General features: G+C 33.3%; 1 protein-coding gene across 6 annotated transcripts in view; it reads left to right on the forward strand.

Annotated features, from left to right (window-relative positions):
• The window catches only part of LOC108358153 (uncharacterized protein YGR130C-like), a 171,124-nt gene extending 147,198 nt beyond the window's left edge, over positions 1 to 23,926 (forward strand). For all 6 annotated transcript variants that reach the window (XM_017609330.1, XM_017609328.1, XM_017609326.1 and 3 more), the window contains exons 3-5: positions 19,782 to 20,174; positions 20,243 to 22,232; positions 23,779 to 23,926. In XM_017609330.1, the coding sequence (XP_017464819.1) occupies positions 19,782 to 20,174; positions 20,243 to 22,132 (2,283 nt within the window). In that variant the 3' untranslated portion in view covers positions 22,133 to 22,232; positions 23,779 to 23,926. The remainder of the gene's footprint in view (positions 1 to 19,781; positions 20,175 to 20,242; positions 22,233 to 23,778) is intronic.
• The last annotated feature ends 212 nt before the right edge of the window (positions 23,927 to 24,138 follow it).

A 24,138-nucleotide genomic window follows, 5' to 3' on the forward strand; every position in this document is an offset into this window, starting at 1 on the left:
GAATTATCTTCAGTAGTTACTAAAATATCGCAGTTTTCGTATTTCTTAAAATTACCGTTATATGGGAGGTAGGCGTGGTTATTATCCGATGTCGCCCATTTTCAATACCATCCGTCCCACGCCCAAAAGAAGTTCACGTACCAAGTTTCGTTAAGATATCTCAGTTTTTACTCGAGTTATCGTGTGCACAGACGGACAGACGGACGGACGGACAGACAGTCACCGCTTAATCGATTTCTCTTTTCATTCTGATCATTTATGTATACATTTGTCTATATCTATCTCGATTCGTTTTGCCTGTTACAAACAACCGTTATGTGAACAAAGTTATAATACCCTTGTGCACAAGTGCGCTCGGGTATAAAAAAAGCATTATTAAAAACTACTAACTTTTCCATTTTTGATTTACCAAAATTAGCTAATTTACTCACCTAAATTATTTCTTAAAAATACTTGACGTCCGCATTCGCATCCGCATCCGCGGATGTTAGCTTTCAAACATCCGCATCCGCATTCGCATCCGCGGATGTCTAAAATTCCCCATTCGCAACATCCCTAGTATTTACATACTAGGGACCTCTGATTTCAGTCAAGTTCGATTCTGAGAATTTTTTTTTAATTTTAATTTTTAAAGTTTTTATAAGCAAATATATTTTTAAGCAATCTTTTTTTCAAAACTCATTTTCTCTTAAAGTATTTGACGAAAGTTGATGAAATTTTTTTTTTGTAAGCGTAGTGACATTAGAGTTTTAAAAAAATATTTTTATAATTTAAAATTTTTTTTTTTATTTAAACATTATAAATATTCAAGTTGCATTGATATGTTCTAAAAGAGTGTTTTCCATTTCGTTTATATTTTCGAAAACTGCATTTATTGAAGAAAATAGTTGTAAAGAAAAAGTTTTCTGCACGTTACCGAAGATTTTGTAACCGGAAAATTTTATTACCAAAAAATGTTACCAGTTCTTGTCCCCGCGATTCTAGGAACGTTGGTAATGCAGTTAAAATATTCAGCAATTCAGCTATGAAGAATTGTGCAAATTCTGGCATTGCATATTTCACGGGGCAATACTCTGTTACCAGCTTATGAGATGATAACAAAATTTACCAGTTACAAGAATACACAGAATGCGAAAAGGGTTTAAAAATTGACAGGAACTTTATTTACCGGTTACAAACTTTTTATTACCAGCGCAGAATAGACCTGTTACAGCAACGCGCGCACGCATCGTGAACCAAGCACGCTCACCGCCTATGCGCGCAACGTGTTCACTAGAAAGCGCGTACAGGAGCAACTAACAATTGGCTCATATTTCCGACTTTTAATAATGATGGCATTTATGGTATTTTTAAGACATTTTTAGGTTAAATTTTGCATCGGAGGTTTGTGTTAAAATAATCCCATTAATTCCATTTTTTTGGAGTACACACACAACATTATTACCAGGGAACGGATTTTTAGGACCTAAAAACCTACAAAAAAAGGGAAAATGGGCAGGAAAAGGCAATAGAAGGCAAAATAAGGTACTAAATAAAGACAAAAACCGAAAAATAATCAAAAAATACATTTGTTTTAGAAATAATTATTTTACAAGTAAAAAGATAAAATCTATGAACTACATAGTTTCATTATATCAAAAATTTGTAGTTTTAATCTTTGACTATTTTCCCCATTTGAGTTTTTAACTCGCAAAACTTTAATATCTATATTTGTAGTAACATTGAACCACAAGATGCGTTTTGAAGTTTTCTGGCAGCATTTTTATTAGATGTTCGCGAAGAAAAGCCTTAAAAGTACTAAACGTGCGCTCGACATGAGTTGATACAAGTGGCGCCCAATTTAAATATGAAACGTTTAAAACTTTCATATTATCAGGGATACGGGCTTGCTCTTTACAATTAAAGTTAGTAAAGACGAATATCTTAAAAAAGGCAAAAAAAAAATTCAACTTCAGATGTGTATATATGGAATCAGGGAAAGCTAAATCGTGGTCATTTTTAATCGAATATACTCTCCCCCTTATTCTAGAACCCGAATTTTCGTAATTCGTAATTCGTAGCTACGCTGCGAAAAACGAAAAATCCACATGCTGCAACCCTTGCGGAAACATGTGCAGCATTGCCAGCTGTCAGTTGTTTTTCGAAGACAGCTGAATGAAGGAAAACAAAGTGGAAAGGAATTAAAAAAACTCTGATGAAACGCTTATTTATAGTAAAATTGGTTGATTTTACATATTTTGCAGGAAACTATGGATTCTATTGCATTTGCAATTATAGCAGCGGAATAAGGGCGCGCTATGGGAATGATTTCACAAAGATATGCGGAGCTGTCGGGCATAGTAACCATGGGCGCATCTATGTCAGCTTCTGGTTGAATCGTTGAACCACAAGCCAAAACTCCCCCTATGCCTGAAGAACTGGTTCCCAATCCAGTTAATGCAACAACAGCTTCTTCCAAGCCATTGAAAACACGCAGTTTGTTAGGTCCACCACCGCTTGATTCTGCCTTCGGCCGCGCTTAGGGACTATAACCCTTACTAAGTAGAATTCGCCTTTCTGTGTTACCGGAGAAGAGAGGCTTCCGCATGTCAAAGCTATACAAATTTTTTTGTGCATATCACTCCGGCTACGCCATCCCCAGTATTTTTGCGCAGAACCCATATCGAAATTTACAAAAGTGCCGAATTTATTAATAAGCTAGTGGTCGGAAATTTGAAAATTTACTTTAAATAAAAGTTTAATCCTTTGGTTACACGTGTACGTTAAAGTATTTGGATTCGGGTTATGCGTTTGGACACAACAACCGAAAATCATTGGACAAATAATTAAACCGGACCTAAGTTTCTCGATAAGGGGCATCAAGGATTCTTTTTTGCTTGTTTATATAAAGCAGTGGATAAAAATATGCGTATGTGCGAAAGGCAAAGTTATCTGTTTAAATGTACACCACCAATATTTCTTGCAAACACAGATCGATTTACATCTTTTATCTCGTCTCCGACACAGATTTGTTTTCGTACAAAATTACGCCAAAAAGCTTACCCGTTCGTTTTTTGGCATGCCATTGTTACGAATTTCGAAATTTCGAAAATACGATTCGGATTGCAGCATACTATTTCTACGATTCGTAGCAAATTCCGAAGAGTTGCAGAATAGGGGTGTCTTATCTCTTTAGCAGAAAAAATACAATTTCCAATAAAATCCGTTCCCTGATTATTACAAACAGATGGACATAATTTCGGAGTTATATATGCATCGGTGCACTTTGTATTGCATTTTTAAGAGGTTTTTGAGGTTAGGTTTATATGGGAGGTATGCTTTAAAATAAATCGATTTCGCCATTTTTTTTATTTTATTTTTTTTTGTCTGCATAAATCTTGCACACGGAGGGGGCTGTACCACTGTGTGACGTTAAACACTTGAACAATCACAATAAAAAAAATTATAAGATATAAAATTTACGTACTTATGGTTGACTGATGGCGCTAGAACCATACAGTTGCATGTGAACTCCAAAAAAAAATTGACTTGATCACATTATTTTAACACATACCAAGCTTAACCTAAAAATGTCTTAAAAATACCACAAACGCCATCATTATTATATAAGGTTATCTTAAAAGTCGCAAATATGAGCCAATTGTTAGTTGCTCCTATACGCGCTTTCTAGTGAACACGTTGCGCTCATAGGCGGTGAGCGTGCATGGTTCACGAAGCGTGCGCGCTGTGACAAATGTAGCTGTACGTCAAAAACAGAAAAGATCTAAAAATTTTTTTTTTATAAATAGTTTCTTCAAAAAATGCAGTTTTCGAAAATATAAACAAGATGGAAAACACTCATTGAGAACATATTTTAAATGCAGCTTGAATATTTATAATGTTTAAATTATTATTTTTTGTTATTTTATGGCCTTATAACAATTATAGCATTTTCAGTTTAAATGAAACCATTTTCAAATTTAGCGAAACCTTTTTCAAATTAAATGAAACCTTTTTCATGTTAAGTGAAACCTTTTTCAAATTAAATGAAACCTTTTTCAGATTCAGTGAAACTTTACTCAAATTAAATGAGACCTTTTTCAGATTCAATAAAACTTTATTCAAATTAAATGAAACTTTTTTCAAATTAAATGAAACTTTATTCAAATGAAATGAAACTTCATTTACTTTGAATTAGTTGTTACGTGTTGCTCTCCCTTACGGTCAAGGCATGTTGAATACAGTGTTGCCGTTTCGCTCCAATTGGACCAAAATAGGTAGTTTCATTTCTAAAAATAAGGCTTTGGTAGGTTGGTTGGTTTGTTGTGATTTTCGAGGGGTTTTGGTAACTAGGCAAATCATATAATTTATTCATTTTATAAAACTTCAAATATCTCTGTTTTCGGGAGTACATGTAAAGGATGATGTGAAAAGGAAAAGAGAAATGGGACATGTCAAAATTATTCTTGAACCGAAGTTGAATGTTGCCGTGATTAGACTGTGCTCTAATCCATAGAGTTTGTTTAAGTTAAAAGAAAATAATTAGACAATTGTTATGCAAATGCCAAATTTTACATTTCGCTTAAGCGAGTGAGTGAGAAGGGAGAGTATTTGTACTTTCTTCCCTCTTCTCCCTTAAGAAAATAATAGTTGACAGCTTTGAATTCGTGTAGCAACAGTAAAAATATTCTCCCAGTTAAACTTCATAATCGGCGTTATCGACTCCGTGATATAAGTATGGCATCGATAACGATGTGCAACTGGGAGTTAAGGCTCTGTTACGTACGTGTTTTTACGTAGAAAACAAAAACCAACAGACTTCTACGTATGTAATGCTGTGCGTTGGGTAACAGCTTACACGCGAAGCTCATTTAACAGATTCCTTACAACTCTCAAGCAATGCCAAGTATACATAACAGAGCCTTTAGTGTTAGCCAGACATGGTGCAAACGGCTCTTAATAGGTTAAGTTGATTTCCTGTTCCTTAATTTAAAAAAGTTTAATACTTAATTTGAATAAAGTTTCATTTAATTTGAAAAAAGTTTCATTTGGTTTGAATAAAGTTTCATTGAATCTGAAAAAAGTTTCATTTAATTTGAAAAAGGTTTCGCTTCATCTGAAAAAGGTTTCAATTAATTTGAAAAAGGTTTCGCTTAACCTGAAAAATGTTTCATTTCATTTAAAAAATGGTTTCGGTTAACCTGAAAAATGTTTCATTTAATTTGAAAAAAGTTTAATTTAAACTGAAGATACTATATATTCAACAATTTGTATTAAGATTGAGGCCGTTTTTAATGTGAAACTTTTTGTGGAAAAGCAACAATAATTTGAAAAAATGGTAGAAGTGATTGCTATTTCGGAAATCACCACATTTCCTCATCAGACTTCTTTCAGTAGGATTCGAACCGACGATCCCACTGACTCAGCCATTTGTCTACGCACTGTGCTAAGTTCGCCTTGTTAATTCTTGTTGCTTTTTCCATTATTTCACTGGTTAAGCCAACTACAACCAAGCGCAGCTATTCCGCTGCAATTCACACTTGATCATGTGGTTGTTGGTTTTTGTTAATATTTATATTATTATAATGTTTAACTTTTAGGTGTGCTCATCCTTAAGTTATTTGTTTTTGTTATNTCTACGCACTGTGCTAAGTTCGCCTTGTTAATTCTTGTTGCTTTTTCCATTATTTCACTGGTTAAGCCAACTACAACCAAGCGCAGCTATTCCGCTGCAATTCACACTTGATCATGTGGTTGTTGGTTTTTGTTAATATTTATATTATTATAATGTTTAACTTTTAGGTGTGCTCATCCTTAAGTTATTTGTTTTTGTTATTTTATGGCCTTATAACAATTATATTCAACAATTTTTATTGAACTTGAGGCCATTTTTAATGAGAAACTTATTCTGGAAAAGCAACAATAATTTGAAAAAATGGTAGAAGTGATAGTGATAGTGATGAAAATCACCACAATTCCTCATGTGTAATTATGTGCTTATGGGTTCATTGAAGGAATTTTAAAAGGGGCGTTCTTTAACCATTTTCTGGGCGAAAATCTTCTTAAATCTCTTTCGTCAAACATTGTAACACATATTTCAATTAACTGATGAATTAAGTTTAATTTGGAAAAGGGGCACCTCTATCTTATATATAAAAATAAATACACGTTTTTTGGTGTTAGCTTATAACTTGAGAACGGCTTCACCGAATTCAAATAAACTTATGCGGCATATTCGCGCTATCATTCAGATGGTTTATGTGAAGTTTTCCCGAATTTGGAAAATCGGGCGTGGCACCACCCATACTAACTAAAATATAAAAATAACTGCACGTTACCTTATAACTTGAAAACGGCTTCACCGAATTCGGAAAAATTTATACGGCATATTTATAGTCCTACAAATATTAGTTGCGATCCCATACGAACAATCAATCAGATTTTACTGGAAATCGATCCCGTACTCGGTTCTCTGACTATTGAGAGGACAAAAAAGAGAGTAAATACGGTTCTCTCTCTGTCAGAAGTTACCAGTTTTAGTCCGAGAATTTTTTGCTGGTAAATTCTGGTAAATGTGTCAAACGATCAGCTGTAGTGTGTTTGGCAACCAAATTGTAAACAAAAGAAAAGTGCACTCTGCTAATTCATGTTGAAAAGTATTTAATTACTTGTTTAAGTGGATTCTAATGAATTTGAGAGTATTTTTGGTTATTTACTTGTGTGAGCTGAGTGTGTTTACATACAGAATAAGCAAAAATTTACAACCAAAATTTGGAGGTTATGTTGAAGTTGACAGAAGTTACCATTTTTTACTAGAAAGCGATCCCGTACTTTTCAATGTTACTCTCTCGCTCTAAGCGAATTTTTATTTTTCGACAGTTTTACTAGTTTTAGTCCGAGGAATACGGGATTGTACCTATAAATGTGAAAGTTTGTATGTTTGGCCTAGATTGAAAAATGGGATACTTTTTAAAAGAGTTGCCACCTGTTAAAAAAGTTTAATTAAATTAATAATTATGCGGAAACGACTGAACGGATGTCAAGCGAAAAAAAGTTTAAGAGAGCTTAATTTCGAAGATATTTTTGAAGAGGGTTGTTATCTATTTAAAAATGCAATTTTGCACATGCAATTATGACCTGTAGTTCACTAACTTTTAACAACGCGAGTTGTAGAGTTGTAAGCTAACAATTTTTGTTGCTTGCAGTAACGATTGTGCGATTCACTAACTTTGCTGCCGCTAATGGGCACAAATCCGTTGCATATGCCAAGGCGCTCATTTGAGCAAAAAGTTCACAAGCATTTTATATGGAAGAAAATGCGCAACACACTCAACAAAAAAAAATTCTAAAAAATCAACGGTAACTTTTAGCGACTTTAAACTTGCACTTTATTACACTAAATTGAATTGGCTACAAAACTGCATACCCGAAAATCTTATAAAAATTCTGAATTTTTTCAAGTTTGATTTTGTGAATTTTGTGCAAGCTTTTAAACTTATATTTATGTGGTTTCTGTTGTTATATAGTAGATGGAACTATTAAAAATAAATAAATACTCATAAGTAGCAAACAACATACAGTGAACTCGCGACAATATTAACATCCTAACATATGAACATCCCGAAATATGAACACTTTTTTGCTACCAATAACTACTCTAAAATATTAACTTTAGGCAAGAGCTCCAAAATATGAACATTATTGTTTTGAAAAATTTATAACGAATTTCAAGCGCTTGGTAATTTAATAATAATAAATTAAGCTGAATCGTTTAAAATAAGTTTCGAAGGGATACGGGATCACGTTCGAGTGTTATTGAGATTTCAACATATATAGTACGGGGATTAGTGACAAGGTCCCTAGGGACCTTGTACAATTTTAGAAGAAATAACAAGTTACTTGCATTTTTGAAAAGAATTTATACATGTATTCCAAGAATAAATTAAGCTGAATCGTTTAAAATAAGTTTCGAAGGGATACGGGATCACGTTCGAGTGTTATTGAGATTTCAACATATATAGTACGGGGATTAGTGACAAGGTCCCTAGGGACCTTGTACAATTTTAGAAGAAATAACAAGTTACTTGTCTTCATGTTTTATTTTTTTTTTCACTTGTTCTTCAAATTATTTCATTCCTAATATATATGCAGGACGTTAATTTAATCAAAAGACAACATAAATACCAAAGAAGCTGCACATGTACAGTCGAAACATCGAGCAACTCTTTGTAGGTCCCTAAGGACCTTCTCACGAATCTAACGTCATCGGCACTGTCACTCATCGGAGGGTTAACGGCAAGAAATCAACTTTATTTGTTTAAAAAAAAAAGGTGATTTAGAAAAAAAAATTTAATATTGCAAAGTAAGTTTTGTATTTCGTTTATCAAGTCTCGGCTATTAGAAAGTTTATGTTTTGTATGAGGTTGTTTGGAAATTTTGAAAATCGGTTATTGTGGTAGACAAGAGGTCGGTTAAGGTATTACAATACCACATTACCCTCCATAGGTAAGTTTTAATGACTTGAACACCACGTTTATTCTAGATGCCAAAAATAGGGGAAATCCGAAAGTGGGCCCAAGACAACATGATATAGGCGATAACAGCTGCGTTATCGTAATGTGGTACAGTATACCACATCATCTTAACCATATATACCATATTACCCTCCAATTTTTGAAGTAGGTATTTTTTGGTTTATTTTACATTTTTTTCAATAACTTTGTTATTTTAGAATACATTTAGTATTTAAGTGAAAAATATTTTATAACTTAGTGGACAGTGGAATTCTCGAATAATAAATAATAGTTACAATAAAGCTCGTACATTTGTTACATATCTCAAAAAAAAAATACCTATACCACAATACCCGAAGTTCCCCTGCATATGCGGTTTGTTTATTTGTGTAACAAACAAACCGAATACAAGTTTCTATTAAAGTTTTAAATAAAATTTTTTTTTTTTAAATTAATGAAACTTGTTTTTTTTTAATTCTTGAGCTTGAGCCTTTCGTAAATATGAACAATCTCGCAAAAATTAACAGGCTTGGTTTTAATTAGTTCATATTATTGCGAGCTCACTGTAATTTTGAATTTTGCTGACATATTTTACTCGAAGCTGTAAATAAAAAGTTAACAAAAATCATTTAACATGAAAAAGTTTGTTAATATTTAAAAAAAATCGAAGTATGCACATTTTGTACATATATTTAACAAAACAACAGAAACATTGAACAAAATGCAAAACCGCGTATCAAGATAATGCAAAATCGCGTATGTGAGGTTGCATAAATAATTTTCTAGATAGTAAAAATACTCATATTTCAAAATCGTTATCTTTTTTACACAGCAATCGCATTTCTGGCTAGTATATTTCAGGACGAATGGATGAAGATTGAGCCAAGAGCTTGTGTGAGCAAATCCAATTTTTGGCAGCAAATGTCAGTTATGCGGTTTTGCAGAATGACGATACGCGGTTTTGTCCTTTAAACGACGATATAAGATATTTATATTTTTAATAAACGATGTAGACGTATTAAATTGAAAACTTTAATAATTCAATTCCTTTAAATTCAAGGCATATAGACTTATCATCTTTTAACCTCCAGTATTCTACATTTGTTTTGCGCCCTATTGGAAAATTATAACCGGAACACATATTCCCAAGTTTTACAAACTACTTTTTTTTGTTATTTAATTTATATTACTTGTTTTGAATAGTGTATTCTGCAATATTTAAACAAAATTCAACAAACTTTCGTAAAACTTCAAGTTTTTAATCAGATGATTTATTTTTAATACCTTTCAAACGACACCAAAATATTTTAAATTAATGCAGTAGTTTTTAATATACCACGCTTTTATAAACGGACTAAAAACTAGAAAATAATATTTCTTAGTCCCATAGAATTTGTTTTGATAACTTTTGATTTAAAAAATTTTAGCAAAAGTCATGATAAACAATTTATGAGTTTGAAAATGAAAAGCGTGGGGCGCATGTAATTGACCTAAATTGATATGAATAACGACCGCTTAAAATCGATTTCAAATTTGTACTTTCGCTGTAGAAATTTTAGGTCTATGTTGTGTAGTTTGACCATGGTCAATTAAATCTAATGCTTTACGCAAACGTCAAAGCTGTGTAGCTGTGCTTTTTGTGCTCTGATAAAATTTAATATTTTATATAGTTGTTAACTTTAATAAAGTAAATAATACAATAAAAGTGTGAATAAACGTTTGGTGCACAATTGAAGATAAATAGTATATCATAGTTTCATGTGAATTCGATCAATTTAACTTAATATTCTTAATTGCATGTGACGAGTCTTTTGTTTCATATAATATATTCTTGTAGTCAATTGCTTTTTTTATCCATAACTACAATTGTTTTTGTTTGTGCACATCGATTTTGCTCCTTTTTTGACTTTTTGTCATTTCTGCTGTTTCATCCTTGTCACAGCTGTTTGCGTTGTGTTTATTAAGTGTCAAAATAAAGTGTATTTAAAACTGTTCGCTACATAGCATTCACAACATGATCCAATTACACAAGATCTGACAAGATGAAGCAAAAGAAAAAAAGTAATTTTCTGCCTGACGTTTGTAATTTCGGCGCCATGTTATTTTCTTTGAAAAGTAAACAAAGAATATGAAGACGAAGCATAAAGAAAAAATGCAAGTAATTTTGCAACACATGTTTGTGCTAACCAAATTATTATTTTGTACGTATTTTTGCCACCAATCACTTCATTTTAATTACATTTGCACAAAAAAATTATTGAAAATCGCTTAAAAATCACCGAAATAAACCACCGACAAAATACACATAAAGAAAGAAGCGAAACAGAAATAGCAAGCTTCAAAATTACGAACGTCACACACTTTTTTCTCAATTGCTATTACAAATGGCTGCTTCTCAACCGGTCAGATCTGTTCTAATTGGTTCATGCATTCACAAATTGTCATTTTCCAGCTTATTGGGTTTCTGATACATCGCTTTCAAAACTGTTTTGGATTTTTTCTTTTAATATTTTATATATAAACTAAAACCTATGCATATGATACATAAATATCATTTTAAACATGTCGTGTATTTACGCCAATTGCCACGTTAAAAGCGACTCTCCTATGTGTCATGCTGGCTATGTGATGGGATTGCCCATATAAAATGCGCTGGTTTGAGCGGTAGGGCGCTAGACGCTATTAATGAGGGAAAAGGTCTTCGCTGGTCTTGTCAAAAATGTAGATCAACCGAAGTTGATTTATTTAAATTCTTGAGACAGTCCTGAAATGCTTTTTCTGAAATTGGGAAGGATCTGTCGTTACTTGTTTAGAAATTTAAGCATTATGAAAAAATGTTTTAAGTCTTTCACATGTCTCGACAACCCTCAATACTCTGAGGATAGCCGAGTAGTCCACCTAAAAAGATAGTCACTGAATCTAGTCAGAAAAATCTTCCATCCCAGTCCTTGGAACTTATTAATCATTCTTCTCCATGCCCTCAGGCATTGGAGCCTCCGCTATTTAAAGCCATATCCACTATGTCTACATCTAAAAATAATAACGTCAATCAAACCGTTGACTTAACAATGCTGCCATTAACATCTGAAGCTGCACTGTCTAACTTAGTTCCTCCGAATAACTCGGAATCCCGCATATCAGACATCATTACCAAAAAGTTGGTTGTTATTCCTCCGAGAAGATCAATATTTGTCTCTAGATTGCATACATGTCGACTAAAACTAAAACTAAAGATGTATTTATTCGTAAATTTAATTTTAAATACGATCGCGATATTTCATCTTTTAAAATTTATGTAGCTGCCGAAGATTTTGATGCCTACAATATAATTCATTTTGGCCGACCGGGGCGTTTGGTCGCGAGTTTGAGTATAAACCTAATAAAAGTAATAACAACGTAGCTAAAATTTCTAATCTTAATTCTGTTTCAAAAAACTAACTCTATTTTATGTATTTACTATCAAAACGTTACAGGTTTGAATACCAAATTTACTGACTTATATTTAAAAGGTTTTGACTGTAATTATAATATTATTTCCTTGACCGAAACTTGGCTCAAACCTCATATTTTTAATTCCGAAACTTTTCCAAATGAATATAAAATATACAGGTGTTCTTTTTGCGGTGCATTCGTCGATACCATCCGAGGAAGTTAATGTGCCTGTCATTGAATATACTGAATTTAAATGTATACGTGTACATGCTGGTATGAGTTATGTTTGCTACATCCCTCGTAATTCTGCCATATTAGTATACACACAGCTGGTTTCTTTACTTGAGTCCGTAAATGCAAAGTTTTCACCTTCCGATTCTATGATTGTTTTGGGTGGGTCTAGAGATAGTTACAATGTATTTTTGGAGGACATGGCTGAACTTTGCCTTAAACAAATAAATGTATGTCCAAATAAGTTTGGAAAGGTCTGGGATCTCGTTTATGTTGATGATGTTCCGAAATCCTCTATTAATCGGTGTGATCCCCTAGTTTTGCAAGAGAATGCATACCATCCCGCTCTTGAGTTAAGCTACGAAATTATAAATGAAATACATATTATTAAGTTGTATGGTTCAAGTACCAGATATGTTTTTTGCGAAAGCTAATTTCAGAAAAATTAACAAAGAACTTTCAAAGTTATCTTGGCCGATATATAGAGATGACGTGGGGCGAAGCGTTGGAAACGTTATTAATACTGTTTTCAATTTGTTTCGAAAGTATGTACCAAAACGTAATATTGTTCATGAAGAACCAACACATTTATGGTTCACTAAAGAGCTTAAAAAATAAAAAAATTAAAAGTCACATTCTTTTGAACTTACACAGTGATTACATAAAGTAATCGGTTTTGCGGCAAAGATACTTTTCATTAAATAATAAATGTTATAAATCATATTTATGTAAAATTAAAAAGAATTTAATTAACAATCCTAAATCATTTTATGGTTGCGTAAATTCAAAGCGTAAGGTACATGGATTTCCGTCCGCAANAAGTACCAGATATGTTTTTTGCGAAAGCTAATTTCAGAAAAATTAACAAAGAACTTTCAAAGTTATCTTGGCCGATATATAGAGATGACGTGGGGCGAAGCGTTGGAAACGTTATTAATACTGTTTTCAATTTGTTTCGAAAGTATGTACCAAAACGTAATATTGTTCATGAAGAACCAACACATTTATGGTTCACTAAAGAGCTTAAAAAATAAAAAAATTAAAAGTCACATTCTTTTGAACTTACACAGTGATTACATAAAGTAATCGGTTTTGCGGCAAAGATACTTTTCATTAAATAATAAATGTTATAAATCATATTTATGTAAAATTAAAAAGAATTTAATTAACAATCCTAAATCATTTTATGGTTGCGTAAATTCAAAGCGTAAGGTACATGGATTTCCGTCCGCAAAAGTGTGTCTAGAGACAGCCAACTCATTGCCAATATGTTTGCCCAGTTCTTTAGGTCCAATATTTTCTTCCCAAGTAATTTCTTCCGATGAAGTTTTGCTCAATTTAAAAACCCTTAAAGCGTCATTTAGGCCTGGACCTGATCATATTTCGACCTGTTTCCTTAAAAACTGCGCTGAGAATATCTGTGAGCCCTTAACAACTCTATTCAACTTGTCACTAAAACATGGCGTTTTTATAATACCACTTCACAAAAACCGCAGCAGGTCTTGTATAGAAAACTATCGAGGCATAGCGAAGCTCTCCGCTATACCCCAAATTATTCGAAGCAATTATTGTTAATCGGCTGACATATTCTATATCTTTCAATTTCACAATCTCAACACGGGTTTTCTAAAGGACTATCACTAATTTATTGGAGTTTACAACTCATGTCTCAAACGGTTTTAGAGAAAATGCTCATATCGACGTAATACACACCGATTTCAGTAAAGCGTTTGACAAATTATGTCACTCGTTACTCATCGTAAACTCGGGCAGTTCAACCAGCTGTTTATTCAATTTCAAATTATAATCTGGAGCAGCTATTCAATTTTATCGATCTTGGTATCACAATGGATTCCAAACTCGATTTCAACCTTCATATTAATGTTACAGTCAATAAAGCCAAAGGCGTTTTTGCATTTGTAAAGCGATGGTTAAAAGAGTTCAAAGATCGTTATGTTAGAAAAGCTCTTCTTACCACTTTTTTTTTTTTTTTAGTTAGACCTATACGGATCTATTATTTGGAATCCCTCCTGCCAAGTTCATTCAGAAAGGATTGAATCAATTCAAAAACAATTCTTGCTTTTTGCATTGCGTGATTTTAACTGGGATTCAGACGACAATCTCTCCCTTACACTAGTTGTCTAAAGCTCATAAATTTGCATACACTCGCAAGTCGTAGAGAAATGCTAGGTATAATATCGTAAAATTAATGACATGCTTGATTAATAGCCCGGCCCTTCTGGCCGAGGTAAATTTTTCTGTTCCCTCTCGAGTGTCAAGACACTTTCGACCTCTATTTTTGAAGCCATGCAAGACTAATTTTGAACTAACCGAATTATTCCGTTGTTTATGTCAAGATTTTAACTCTCATTCCAGCACGTTTAACATATCGGACTCGATTTTTGCTATAAAGAAAACTATCATTTCCACTCTCAATAATTGCAATACTAGGGCCGTTCAGGATGTTATGGAAAGGGTCTTGGATTTGCAGTTGGAATTGCATTTGCATGTTTTTTGCTTGCTGCCATGGCAACCGTGTGCATTTTATTGTTGTGAATTTACAAATGCAACGAATATGCAAATCCAAGAGCATATGCACAAGATCCTGAACAGCCCTAGTATCTTTAGCATATCCAATCAGCTGATGAATTTGATTCTGTAGCTGAATAGGTTTAGATCTCGACACTTAACAAACTCCTGTTTCCACGACTCAGCACCAAAAAAAAAAAACAAAGATTCCGTACATCATGCGGACTGCGCCCCTCGTAAAAACCGTTGGGATTAATTAATTGCATGGGCTTCACGTTTTTCGTTTTCAATGTTATAAATTGTTTATAATTACTTTTGAACGTTTGGACTGAGAAATATTATTTTATAATTTTTAGTCCATTTATAAAAGCGTGGTATACTAATAGGTTTTTTTATTTTATTTATTCTTGACTTGCAAAAAATCTGGCCGCACTAGTATACATTTTGGCGGCACTGAGGAATTTTGGCAATTAGCCTGTTCCTGTACTACAGGAATAATCAGAAATAATCCGAAGTACATCGATGTTTTTTTCCATTTGATGCATCGAAATATAGCATCGATTCATATCGATATATCGTATAAAAATATCGATATTTTCGATGCATCGAATGATAATATCAACAGTTTCTTTCAATTAAAAATATACAACAAGAAAATGGAACAATCGGAGCTTCGATAAATGTTTAAGTATTTAACCCACAGTGAAATGTATTTATTGATTTAAATAGTTACAAATCCCAGTTTTTTTTTGGTCTTTTGATAAGCTTTCTAAAAAANCTATTCAATTTTATCGATCTTGGTATCACAATGGATTCCAAACTCGATTTCAACCTTCATATTAATGTTACAGTCAATAAAGCCAAAGGCGTTTTTGCATTTGTAAAGCGATGGTTAAAAGAGTTCAAAGATCGTTATGTTAGAAAAGCTCTTCTTACCACTTTTTTTTTTTTTTTAGTTAGACCTATACGGATCTATTATTTGGAATCCCTCCTGCCAAGTTCATTCAGAAAGGATTGAATCAATTCAAAAACAATTCTTGCTTTTTGCATTGCGTGATTTTAACTGGGATTCAGACGACAATCTCTCCCTTACACTAGTTGTCTAAAGCTCATAAATTTGCATACACTCGCAAGTCGTAGAGAAATGCTAGGTATAATATCGTAAAATTAATGACATGCTTGATTAATAGCCCGGCCCTTCTGGCCGAGGTAAATTTTTCTGTTCCCTCTCGAGTGTCAAGACACTTTCGACCTCTATTTTTGAAGCCATGCAAGACTAATNCTCATTTGACTTTTATGTTAACCCTTTTGAGTGAGAACACATAACGTTGCAGTACTGATGTTTTCAGTCCCCAGGATGATGACATAAGCCGAAATCGGGCAGAGGTGTGCAACAAAACCAAAGATCAATGCCAGAATTGAAAAAAGCGAAAATTACAAACTCAAATTTTGCTTTGAAATAAGCGTACATCACTTTATACTACTTGACTATTTGTGTTTATAAGCTATGTGAAACAATTTGGGAATTTGCTGTTTAAAATNGTTATGTTAGAAAAGCTCTTCTTACCACTTTTTTTTTTTTTTTAGTTAGACCTATACGGATCTATTATTTGGAATCCCTCCTGCCAAGTTCATTCAGAAAGGATTGAATCAATTCAAAAACAATTCTTGCTTTTTGCATTGCGTGATTTTAACTGGGATTCAGACGACAATCTCTCCCTTACACTAGTTGTCTAAAGCTCATAAATTTGCATACACTCGCAAGTCGTAGAGAAATGCTAGGTATAATATCGTAAAATTAATGANCTACTTGACTATTTGTGTTTATAAGCTATGTGAAACAATTTGGGAATTTGCTGTTTAAAATCTACCCAAATTTCCAAAGGGTTTTAGAGTGTCAATATTATATCAATTAATATCATTTTGTAGAAGGTGGTTTGGCAATAAACGTTTCTACTAATAAATTAGCAATTTTTTAGTGCAATTAAGTAATACCTTTTGCATAATATTAATGGAATGTATATTCTAATAGTGTTTAAAAAAATATATATAATTATATTTTTTATATATATGGCGTTTATGTAAAATTGTTATTCTATATGGGTTATACTATATACGTCGAGTAAAAGGTATTTAAATTATCTTTAAAACAGCATCAATATCGGTCGAGTAGTTTCCGAGCTTTTATAAATATAAGAAATATAAAAGTTTAACTTTAACCTCTTTTATTAGCTTTGGTTCTTAACCGACTTCACAAAAGAGAAGGTTATCAATTCGTCGGAATCATGATACAAAAAAGAAGGTAGTTTCAATAAACAACTTTTGACGGATAATAAAATTTTTTGAAGTTTCATAAATTGTGAGTATTATCAACGGCCTTGCCACTTTGATAATATTAAAACAATAAATCGGAGTATTTTGTTTCCCATATTTATACCAATGTAATAAAATTTCAAATCAAAAACCATTATCAGTGTTTGGTACTTTTTTTACTTACGTGGTTCGCACATTTTTTTTATTAAAAATATTTAAAGTGTAAACTGTTAAAGGAGACTTCATCGTAATTGCTCTTTTCATTTTGTAATAAAAACCACGCGCGCATTATTCTGTTATTTATTTGTTTTCTTATTTTGAATGCAATCTTGCGATTCGAATCTAAAATGTTCTTCCCAAATAAAACCTTTTTATATTTCGGTTCAAATTTACTTTTAAATTTCTCATAAGATTTTGCAAAAAATTAGGCTTTGTGATTAGCGCATCATCATTAAATTTCACAAATTCTTAATTTATGCAAAATACTCAGCTATTCAGTCGGCTTGAAGAGGAGATCGCCCTCCGATAAACAACTAATAGATCGTCGTTTAAAGTACAAAACCGTGTATCAACAAAATGCACAACTGCGTATGTGAGGTTGCATAAATTGTTTTGTAGAGAGTAAAAACACTCATTTCAAAATGGTTCTCTTTTTTTTACAAAGAAATCGCATTTCAGGACGAATGGATAAGGCTTGAGCCAAGAGCTTGTGTGAGCAAATCCAATTTTTGGCAAAAAATGTCAATTACGCGGTTTTGCAGAACGACAATACGCGGTTTTGTACTTTAAACGACGATATGTAAGCATACACTTTCTTCGTGCTTTCTGAAACCTAGTCGTCAACCCCATTTTCGAAATTATGTAGCCGGCATAATTTTGTAGTTCATCATATTCCACAGGGTTGAATGTACTGATAAAATCTTCTGGTTAAAAAAAAAAATAGTTCTTCTAGTGATCAGGTAGCATGAATTTCACGAAATGTCATAATTTTATTAAAAGTCAAATGGTTAACAACAACAACGAATGTCATTAAATGACACTACCTTCTTTTTTGTATCATGGTCGGAATATTGTTTTATTTATTTATATTTTTATGTATGTTAGCGCATAACTTTGGACCGCGTTAACCGCTTTCTATAATTCTTTTTTTTAAAGGAAAGGTGTTACCCCACAGCTGATCCCATACTAATTTGGTTTAAATGCGATCGTCGGATCAGGAAGAAATAAACGATAATCTTAATTTTATATATGAGAATTGAAGTCCGTTTTGTTTTTTGCTTAAAAAATTACTTGTTATTTATTCCAAATAACTAATCTTGGTATTGTTGAAATCAGCATGAAAAGTTCTATCGAGCCATATTTTTTTTTTTTTTTTTTTTGATAGCTAAAGGGTTGGTATTCTAGACCACGAATACTTCGGANTTTTTTTTGTTGATAGCTAAAGGGTTGGTATTCTAGACCACGAATACTTCGGACTACTTCTGTTTAAATGCTGGAGTACGGGAACAGGCCAAATGTGGATAATAAAAAGTAAACACACGACTGTCAAATTAGACTCTGAGTTTCTTAAAAACCTCAATGAGAACACTTGACAGTTGTTCATAAACACAAAACGTTAAACTCGAGTTTATGGCTCAACGTGAACTTAGTATAACTAAAAACAATTAAGGACGATTTTTTTTGCATAAATCAAGTCGTAGTAGTTGCCTCCAAATAACGGAAATAGTTTTTTCTTCGTGATTATATTCACTCCTTAAAAAACTACTGTTGAAACGGTTTTTGATTAATTGCGTTGAATCTGTATTCTCCACAAGCAGTTACGTATATCTCCGGATCTGATTTCTGAGTTAGCTCCATTTAGATTTAGGTGTGCGATGTCTAGTTGTCGTGCATTTTCTGTCTAGTGGCGTTACATATTCATAAAAAAATTAAATAGTTTTAAAAAGCTTTATAAAGAGATACACTTGTGATCAGGTAATTAAGCCAGCAACATTTTGATAAATTTTGGCTATTTTGCTTTCGTTTATTTAATGTTTTTTTCCATAAAAGTCTAGCTCATTATATAACAAACACCATATAAATTCAGATTTCAAACCTTATGCAAAAATTAAGAAAAATCTGCAAAGTTTCAGCTAAATGTTCAACTTTTTATTCAGATTTTTTAGATTTTTTTTGAATATGTAGTTTAACAACCCACTAAATTCTAGGGTAATAATGTGCAAGTCTTAAGTTGCTAAAAAATCGCGTTGATTTTTAATTTTTTTTCCTGACTGCATTACAAATTGTTTTCCATACAAATTAATTCGAATTTTTTTTTTGTATGTAAAAAATGCGTCATGAAGTCAGAAAAAAAATTATGAAAAATCAACGCGATTTTTTAGCAACTTAAGACTTGCATATTATTACCCTAGAATTCAAAGGGCTATTTAACTGCATACTCTGCATAAAAATCTTAATAAAAAGTTGAAATTTCAGTTGAAACTGCAGATTTTTTTATAATTTTTGCACAAAGTTTGAAATCTGGATTTATGTGGTGTTTGTTATATAATGAGCTAGACTTTTTTGGAAAAACAATAAACATTAAATAAACAAAGAAAAATAGCCAAAATTGATCACAATATTGCTGGCTTAATTAGCGGATCACAAGTGTATTTTCATTTAAATTTCGATTTATGAAGCATGTTAAATCCATTTTATTTATTTAAGAATTTGGTCATTTTATGTGTTTAATAAATATGTAATAGATATTTACATACTTTTTGTTATATATTTTTGTTGTTTTAGGCGTTACAGAAAAAGGGTGGCGATGAAACTGAGAATGACAAAGATTTGACAACCGAAAAGAGTGGAGGCGAAAGTGGGGCGCAAGATGGCGGCGGTGATAGTAATACAGGACAGTGTAATACAAGTGCTGTGGAGCCAGCTTCTAAGGAAGACGACTCAGCCGCCTCTAAAGACGGTAATAAAACGGCTGAAGAAATCTCGCCTCTAGCCGACGAAAACAACAAGAAGCCCAAGAAGGAGAAGGTAAAAAAGAAATGGTCTTTCCGTAGCATCTCGTTTGGGAAAAAAGATAAACAAAAGCCAGTAAAGTCCGAGGATACAGCAACAGAAACTGCGGCGACCACAAATTGTGAAGCTGCGGCTCAACCAGGTGAAGGAGCTGCCACAGAAGAGGTATACTTCACTATATACTAATTCTAAGTTTTTCTATTTAAATTTTAATATCTCTATTCGATTTGTAGACGGCCGACGACGAAGCAGCTGGAGTATCTGAAGCAAAAAAATTATGCGAGAAGCCCGTTGAAAACGGCAATAGCTCTGAGAAAGAATTGCATGGCGAGAAAACGTCTACATCAACCACACCAACCGAAGAGCAGCCAACAAAGGTAATCTCTTCCAATGAAAACGCCACCAACATCACTAACAATACCACCGAAACAAAAAACTCAGTTGAGAATAACTCAACCACTGCCACTGAAAATAATCAGACTGAGAAGCAAACTACTACCACTGCCATTAACGCAGCCGCAGAGACTTTTGTAGATCCACCCTCTGTCGTGAGTAATGGCGATGCAACCGAAAATAACGGCACAGCTGCGTTATCGACTGTCGATGACCAGAAAGATCAAGTTAAAGACAAAGCAACAGACTTGATGGGAGAAACGTCTGACGTTGCCGAAAAAATTAAAAGCATTCCAAACGAGGTGTCCGATAACAACGCTGTACATCAAAATGGCACGAGCGCAAACGGTGAAGAGCTCGAAACCGAAATCGAGTCCAAATCACAAGTTGAGGTAATATTCCAAACAGATCCAGCTGCCCTCACAGACGATTTAGTTACTTTGACTACCGCTACTACTTCCTCCTCACCCAAATCAACCCCTTTTTTACTCCCTGACCCCAACACTGAATCGGCTAAGATCGAAACTGGCACACCAATCAGCGAAAGTATGATTACAGAATTGACTGAACGTAAAATTGAACAAACAGCTATTGCTACAGATAGCGCCACAAGTGTTGTGGTTGATGCGGCTTTGAAGGCAATCGAACCTGTATCAACATCTATAGTTTCAGACACAGTTTCAATTGTAGTCGCCAATGTTGATGCAGGGAACGAAGAGCCGTTGGAGCCTGCATATCGCAACGCAAATCAACCAGCTCAAAGCGCAGTCGGAAGTCATTATGAAAATGAAGGCGAAGATTTGAGTACAGCAGTAAGTGCAACATCAACGGCTCAAGATTCCCCAAAACCTCCTCCGCTACCTGTTTCCCCACCACCCTCACAGGTGTCGGTTTTTGCATTCAATGACAACAATCAAGCCGAAGAAGAAGGGATTTGTGCCGCTTCCCCAGAAATTGTTACTGGAATCGGAACCTCCGAACCATCATCCGCAGTTCCATGCAGTGATATCAATAGAATGCCTGATTTACAACAATCTTCTAATGAAGAACTCTTAAATAAAGAAGATATTGCAATCGAAATTCTCTCCTCCTCACTTGAGACAAAGTCTGCCACAACCGCGCAAAGTGTGCAAAATGAATCTAACACAGAAACGATTACGGCTGATGCTATTGAAAAACCTGAAATTTTGGAAGTGGCAGAAAATTCCATCAAACAAGTGGAAGAAAATTCAGTGGAAAAATTAGCAGCCAATGAAGAGCTTTCGACTACCAGCCTTCCTAATTCAACGGGCGAAATCGCACGATTACTGGAACACACTTTAGAAAATAAAGAAGCAGAATTCGTAAAGGCGGCCACAGCAGTGGTAGATGAAATAACCGAAAAAGCTGTGGAGCTAATTCACCAACAGAAAGATAATCATCCACAGCCAGAAGTTGATGTATCAGACGAAATCATTGCAACAAATCATGATCTTAAGACTGAGAATATCGAAATTAGTAACCATTCTAGCGATGGCATTAAAAATAATGCAATTTTATTGAATTTCGTAGATGCTCCTATACAGGAGGTAATAGCCCAACTGGAACCTTCAACTATTAAATGTGATGCAACTACGCCGTTGGCTGATAAATCACACTTGCATGACTGCATAAAATCGACTGATAAGCATTTAGTTGATACAGAAATTCGTAGTGACAGTGTGGTCAGTGTTAATGAAGCTCAAAATTAATGCGGCGACAACAAATAATTAACGAACGAACAAAAAATACAGCACTTTAAAAGATACGATTAAATACGAAAACGAAAACATTGCCGCCTATGCATCCAAGGTGAATACCAAACTTCAAAACTAAATAGACTAATCGCATTGTAAGAGGTTTAGAAAATTATCAAAGAGAATGATATTGATTGCTAGAAATACAGATACACATGCGTACATATTTGTAAACTCCGTATGCCATTTTGTTGTTGTACTTGCTTCTGGATAACTGATTGCATGGTTCATTGCGCTGTTACTCGTTTTAGTCGAAATGATTGGCCGATTGATTTAATGAAAGCAACACACATTTTTTAATAACGGCTGCCGACTTCAAAAGGTCCATTGTCTCTTTTTTTTTGTTACAAATCGGTGTAAAAATTTTGAATTTCAAAAAATTTATATTAATACTTTCCATCGGCAGCTTCGTTGGTAATTTGTTCATCATTCACTCTCCCATTCGATTACTTACTTCGCCGTACAAAATTATGGCAGTGAATTACCTCATGTGTAAGTAATTCAGATTCAATTACCATGCGTATTATGGACAAATCGTTGCCGTTGCTAGTATAGATTCGTCTATTGAAGCAAAACGAAGGGAGAGGAAATGAAGGAAAACCACAAAAGCAACCGATGAACTGTCAAATTTAATTACGAATTTTTCATGTAAACGGTATTAGGCTATGGCGGGAATCCATATAAATGTATTATGTTAGTTGAATATAATGACAAGTTTTGAAATGAAATTTATAATGCTAGAATTTTTATGGATATCATACATATTAGATTGCAAGTAACAATTGGTTTAAACAATTTAAAAAAAGTGCCCCAAATTAATCGGTCAACTCATTCTTAGATCCGTTACTAACAAACGCTTTTTTACATAACATTTTCGGGATGCTCGACAAAGTAACAAATTATGACAATTCATTAACAGTTTTTCATAATACATCTTTCCAAGGCTTCGTAATATTCAGGTTGAAATTTACTGAAAAAAAGTTACTAAACCGAAATTTTGATAAGTTCTCATGTTTATTTATATTTTCTTTGTAGTTTGCGCACTATTCACAGAGTTTTCGTTCGAGTATAGGAATTCGTTTAAAACTCAACCAAATGTTTTGTTTTACTCCAACATCAAAAATTTTAATTTATTTTTAATAGATTTTTGAATTTATACTTGGAACGCATTCTCTGTGTATTCTTGTCAAACAAAATTTTAATAAAGTAATTATTTGGAACTCACAAACGTGTTTTCAGTAACGCCTTGCACCAATGCAATCACTCGTATAAAACATCAAAAAAAAAGAAAACATCTTCAAATGTGCTGTATTCGGCTCGCCCTACTATTTCATCATTTGAGTGTCTTATTTCACACATTTTATCGTGCTAACAATTTGATTAGTACAATCTCCTAGTCGCCCCGTTTTCCCCCATCTCTTTTAACATCTGTAGGCTTAACGTTTCAACATGCATTATTCATAAATCCATATACATATGCTTAAATTCGATTTTTTTTTCCATATCCATGATCATAGTGTTTAAATGTCCAATAAAAACATTAGTTTCGTTAAGATACCTCGTGTAAAATGTGTCTCTTTCTGATTTTTTGTTTTGTACAGGATATTACTAACGCTAAGGATCTAAAAGAGAGTGCTGCGGCAGAGGTCACAACACAGGATCTTCCCGTTATATGCGAATAATCCTACTCATAATTATATTATACAAACAAAAAAAAAAAAAAACGAAAGAAAATACATTTTTAACATTTACATATTTTAATCATTTTGTACAACTTCATATCCCTAATCCAAGATTATATGCAAAATAAAGTATACACAAAATTTCTAAAAACCAAAATCGTCGGTCAATTCTTTGCTACCATCGCATAGGCCGAGGTGGATATCCCGAATGGGTAAACCCAGATTTATTCAGCCCTATCGCTAAATCTATGTAAGTAAATCATTTCATTAAATTTACAG

The sequence above is a fragment of the Rhagoletis zephyria genome, unplaced genomic scaffold (genome assembly GCF_001687245.7).
Source record: "Rhagoletis zephyria isolate East Lansing unplaced genomic scaffold, Rhagoletis_zephyria_1.1 Rzeph_scaffold_00216, whole genome shotgun sequence".
NCBI classification, from domain to species: domain Eukaryota; kingdom Metazoa; phylum Arthropoda; class Insecta; order Diptera; family Tephritidae; genus Rhagoletis; species Rhagoletis zephyria.